Source organism: Pelophylax lessonae (genome assembly GCF_965119305.1).
Source record: "Pelophylax lessonae genome assembly, chromosome: 4".
NCBI classification, from domain to species: Eukaryota; Metazoa; Chordata; class Amphibia; order Anura; family Ranidae; genus Pelophylax; species Pelophylax lessonae.
The window spans coordinates 29,606,822-29,612,821 of NC_138771.1; the positions used below are offsets into that span (position 1 = coordinate 29,606,822).

The 6,000-nt window shown below is 44.1% G+C and overlaps 1 protein-coding gene across 1 annotated transcript in view; it reads left to right on the plus strand.

Moving 5' to 3' along the window:
* IGF1R (insulin like growth factor 1 receptor) overlaps positions 1-6,000 on the plus strand; it is a 365,402-nt gene that overhangs the window by 304,047 nt on the left and 55,355 nt on the right. The window contains exons 13-14 of the mRNA XM_082253176.1: positions 4,225-4,387; positions 5,806-5,911. Coding sequence (XP_082109302.1) covers positions 4,225-4,387; positions 5,806-5,911 — 269 coding nt within the window. The remainder of the gene's footprint in view (positions 1-4,224; positions 4,388-5,805; positions 5,912-6,000) is intronic.

Below are 6,000 nucleotides of genomic sequence, written 5' to 3' on the forward strand. Positions count from 1 at the left end.
TAATGCGCTAGGCTGGTGCGCCCTTTCTTTGTTTTGTATCTACAGTGTCTGGTCGACCGCCCCGGTCGTAAGGGGCAGCAAAGCCTAGCCATAATGGATGCCAAGTACTAGCACGAGTTCCGGGATTGAGGCAGCCTGAGGACCAGGTTCTGAGCGCAGGAGTGGGGTGCTGTACAGCACTTATCTTTTTTGAGCCTAGAACATGCCAGGAGTGCTCTCAGGATGAACCTTGAACATGCCACAAGTGCTTTAGACTACTGAGCAAAGGAATTGCATAAGATCATAACAATGTAGCCTAGTTAGGTAAAAACCTTGTCCATCATTCTGTTCATTTTTGTAAACAAGAGGCTGAAATTAGGCTATCCTAATTGTACAGTACAGGACATAGGAATTGATTCCTAGACCATAGGTTATTTGCCGCTACCTTCAAATGATAGGACACTGGCAAAAACTTTTTTGGGACTGCCCCCATATAGTACCCTTATAACCACGCCCACTCCATGAGGTTTTAGGTTTTTTTTGCTAGTGTCTTTAGGTGATGGACCCTTCTGTTGGAGAAGATTCTTTTTTTCTATTTTTCAGTTTTCCTTTCCGTCTTTGACTCACACATCTATCAGGATTATGGTTCACTATGGATTATTTACCCTCACAGTACATCTTTGAAACTCTACCCACACCCCGCAACAGTGGGTCCTGTAATGTTTGCCTTGGGCACTGGATCCTGTTATCAAATGTGGAAATGTGTTTAAAGTGGTGATCCATTTTATGGCTTCAGATTTTGCTTTATTTATAGTCTAATTGCAGTTTTTTTTTTTCTTTAATAAATGGTGAGTAAACCACAGCTGCATGAAGCACCAGTGGGGCATCAGACCAGAACAGTGGTGCATTTAGCAGGCAGCATGAGAATTTCTGATTTGCAAGGATGTAGGATGGCTCTGCAGAGACTGTTGCTCACAGGGGTCTCCAAACTACGGCCCTCCAGCTGTTCACGAACTACAATTCCCTTGAGGCATTGTAAATCTATGACATTCACAGACCTAATTCAGGCATGATGGGAATTGTAGTTCCTGAAAAGCTGGAGGGCCATAGTTTGGACATAGCTGCGTCTAGCATGTAGCACAGGGGTCTTTAGTTTTAGCCTCCAGACCAATATCAACATTTTCTGCTTGGGAGCTGTGGGTGTACTTTTTAAAGAAAATAAATTGTAAGATGCTTAACATATAAAAGAGAAGCATGAGAAAAAAAAAAATACAATTCTTACGACAGGTAGCTGCAGCACCGTTCCCCTGCTGCCTCCAAGACTGAGAACTGAGCGATTAAAGACCGCTGATCACTCAGTTCTCTGGTTTCAGTGAGCAGATAGCCGGTGACTGTCAGCGGTGTGCTGAGAGGCTGAGCCAGCTGCTGGTCCAGGCATCATGATGGATCCCAACATTAAAGTCAGGATCTCTCCATAGCCTGGAGCAGCTGAATGACGTCAGCCGACAGCGGGCTTAGAAATGTGTCACAGGAGTGCAGAATGAAGTGCGCTCCTGTGATCCCCAGGAGAAGTTGGACCAAAAGAACTTTGGCCCTTCCTCTCCTTTTAAGCCAGATTCACACCATTTGCATCATGGCATGGGTGCACAACCTGTGGCCCTCCAGCTGTTGCGGAACTACAAGTTCCATCATGCCTCTGCCTTTGGGGGTCATGCTTGTAATTGTCAACCTTACAATAAAGCCTCATGGGACTTGTAGTTTTGCAACAGCTGGAGGGCCACAGGTTGAGCACACCTGCCTTACGGTAATGCACAAACACGGGGTACAATAGATTGCAGTACCTTTTAAATGACACACAATGGAATTGTGGTTCAATGCACCACAGCGCAAAAGTGTGAACCATCTGTGCATTGTGATGGGATCGGGATTATTTAGAAAAAAAAAGAGGCAAGTGCATGAAAAAAGATCCCGTTGCGCTGAAAGGGCCTAAATCCGACCTAACTTAATGTGGCCGGAGTCTATTGGTCACTTCTTGTGGATCACGATACTTGCACATTGCCCAAAAGTCTAAAAGGTTCCTGGCCACTGTAGTTAAACAAGGCCCATAGATTAAAGCGGAATGCCGCTGTATCTGAGCACCACAATCTAAAAAAGCTTTTTGAACTCATTTTTTTAATATTCAAAGTCCACTCCCCCATTCATCCATGTCTCCAAGCTTTAGTTTGTTGAGAAATCACCCCCTAGCATTTTCAGCCATGACCATCTTAACTAAGGGCAGATGATTCATGTAGCATTTACTATTGGAATCCATCTGCTCTTAGCTCAGCCATTCAGGCAGGAGGGTGTGCCTAGCTAAGAAAGCCCCTCCCCCCACCTCCCAGATGAAAGCACAAAAAAAAAAAAAAAATGAAGACACTTTGGATGTATGGCATGTTTTGGCCTAGGCCAGAAATCCGGAAGCAACTGAAGAAATTAAAAAGAAAAAAAAAATTTAAACCAAGTAAATATAATATATCTTCCTATTTATTTACTAGAAATACTTCATGTTGATTGAGAGAGTTTAGTTTCACTTTAACCACCTCAATACTGGGCACTTAAACCCCCTTCCTTCCCAGACCAATTTTCAGCTTTTAGCGCTGTTGCATTTTGAATGACAATTGCGCGGTCATGCAACACTGTACCAAAACCAAATTTATGTCATTTTTTCCCCACAAATAGAGCTTTCTTTTGGTGGTATTTGATCACCGCCAGGTTTTTTTCTTTTTTGGTGCACAAATAAAAAAAAACGAAAAGTTTGAAAAAAAAAAAAAAAAGTTTTTTTTTGTTTAGGTTATAAAATTTTGTAAATAGATACGTTTTTTCCTGCACTGATGAACACTGATGGGGTGGCACTGATGGGGTGGCACTGATGGGGTGGCACTGATGGGGTGGCACTGATGGGGTGGCACTGATGGGGGGCACTGATGGGGGGCACTGATGGGGGGGCACTGATGGGGGGGCACTGATGGGGGGGCACTGATGGGGGGCACTGATAGGCAGCACTGATAGGCAGCACTGATAGGCAGCACTGATAGGCAGCACTGATATGCAGCACTGATGGGCACTGATAGCACTGATATGCAGCGCTGATGGGCACTGATAGTTGGCACTGATAGTTGGCACTGATAGTTGGCACTGATAGTTGGCACTGATAGTTGGCACTGATAGGTGGCACTGATAGGTGGCACTGATGGGCACTGATAGGTGGCACTGATGGGCACTGATAGGTGGCACTGATGGGCACTGATGGGCAGCACTGATCGGCACTGATGGGCAGCACTGGTGGGCAATAACGGGCACTGGTGGGCGGCACTGATAGATGGCAATAACGGGCACTGGTGGGCAGCACTGATAGATGGCATTGGTTGGCAGCACTGATAGGGGGGCACCACTGGCAGGCTCTCTGAGCCCTGTTTGCCATCCCTGGTGGCCATGGTGGGCATCCCTGGTGGTCATGGGTGGGCATCCCTGGTGGCTCTAGTGGCACCCCCTCCCCCCAGGGCTGCACTGGTAATCAATCATCTGATTACCAGCACAGACCCCCCCGCCCCCCCCTGTGATCAGTGAGTACTTAGAAATACTCCCCCCGGCTGCAGCACCGATCCTCTCCTCACTGACAGGATCTGTGAGGAGGAGAAGAGATCGCAGCCATTACAACGGCTGTATTGACATTACATGACTGCTGTGATTGGACACAGCCGTCATGTGATCAGGAGGGCCAATCACAGGGCCCTCCTGCCGCATCTTGTCGCTCTGTGTCCTAGGGACACAGGCACATCGAGATCGTGCCGCTGCGCATGCCCGCGGCGGCGCGATCTCTCTCCTTCTGAAGGACGAGACTCCCACCCGGCCGTATATGTACAATGGCCCGGGTGGGAGGTGGTTAAGGATACCATTTGTAGAATATAGTGTATGTGATGGAGAACCTTGGCACCCCAGATGTTTTGGAACTACATTTCCCATGATGCTCATGCAGTATAGTTGAGCATCGTGAGAAATGTAGTTCCAAAACATTTGGGGTGCAAGGGTTCGCCATCACTGGTATAGTCCGTTATTGTAAATTTGCACATTTCTGTCCATTATAGAGTTGTATCTTCAGCTCACTTTTTGTATTCTTTTCTTATGTACTGCCGATTGTTTTCTGTGATTTATTTATTTTTTAACCTATATTTAGTCTATCTCTCTTTTTTTATGCTGTTTCCTCAGCAACAATTCAAAGAATGTGTTTCCAGACAAGACTATGGTAACCTGGGAGGCGTCAAACTCACACGGCTTAACCCAGGCAACTACACTGCGCAGGTGCGCGCCATTTCACTCTCTGGAAACGGCTCGTGGACGGACATGGTGTCATTCTTTGTAAAGGAGAAAGGTGATTGCTTGATGTCCTTGCATCACATGCACATGTGCCTGGCCACAACGCTAAAACCGAGCTGCCAATAACAAGTACCAATGTTGTAGTGCTCATACCTGAACTGAAGAAAATTGTCATCTTTGTAACTTTACTATACAGTGTGTCATTGTCCTCCATGTAGGCTTATTGAGGCTTCTGGATGAACCCTGCAAAGATAAAAGTTGCAGTCATTTTATTAATCACCACTGTTAATGCTATCTTACCAAAAATTAATACTGAAGATTAGCTCTCGTCTGCCTTTTAGTTGCTGACTATGATATTTTCATTTTGAAACTAGCAAAAAAAAAAAAAGGGGGGGGGGGGGGGGGGACTCAAAGGTGCCATAACGTTATAAAAGCATTCACTTTTATTATACATCCTCAAAAATGTATGGATACACCAAATGTTAAATCACACAGACAATATATACAAAATGTTATGTTGTTGACAAATGCTCATCGCCCAACATGTTTCGCCAAACGCCTTCTTCAGGGGCTGAAAAGCATTATATGTATTGTCACAACATCTGTATTCAAGAGATTAAATACACAGCCATTGCAAGGAGTCATTAAGGCTTATACAGAGAAGGAGCCAACTCCATCAGTACTAGTAAGCCAAAGGGGAGCAGATGAGAACCAGGAAGATCACCTCCAAACACTTGAATTGATCCCAAGAGGTGGGAATGTTCAGTAATAATGGAAACCTCACGGTGGAAAAGAAAAATAATCTTCAGAAAAACTTGAAATATTACAGCTGGGAGACACCTATGGAGGTCTCTCATATGATCCTGTGACTTTATTGCTCTGCTTTGGGCGTGCCCAAGCAGTCCAGTTACCCAGACTCAAAACCTTGTGATATTTCAATTTCCTAAGATTTTTTTTTTTTTCTTTCTCTGTGATATTTTCACTATTTACTGAACATTAATACCTCTTGGGATCAATTCAAGTGTTTTGAGGTGATCTTCTTGGTTCTTATCTGCTCCTCCTATGGCTTACTAGTACTGATCGAGTTGGCTCCTTCTCTGTATCAACTTTAATGACTCATTGCTATGGCTGTGTAATTAATCTCTTGAATACAGATGTTGTGACAATGCATATAATGCTTTGCAGCTCCTGAAGAAGCCGATTAGCGAAACCTGTTGGGCGATGATCATTTATCAACAGCATAAAATTCTATATATGATATTGTCTTTGTGATTTAACATTTGGTGTATTCATTTGCTATTAAAGTTGTTGTATAATAAAAATGAATGCTTTTATAACATGTGTCATGGCACCCTTAAAGTCCTTTTTTTTTTTTGCTAGTTTCAATGTGTTCTTTCTTGGGATGTAGGTGTCTATGATCTCCAGGTGGTACATTTAAAATTGTATGACATTTTCATTTTTTTTCTTTTGCAGCTCCTGATAGTGATAGCCTCATGCACCTGGCTGTGGTCCTTCCAGTCAGTACAGTTTTATTACTTGTATCCATCTTTATCATTGCCTGCTATGTCAGCAAGAAGAGGTAAGTCCCGCTGTGTTCTAATGAGTAATATAAAAGGTTCCTTTATAAGGAGACAAAAACTGATGGTTAAAACAAAGTTCCACTGGAAC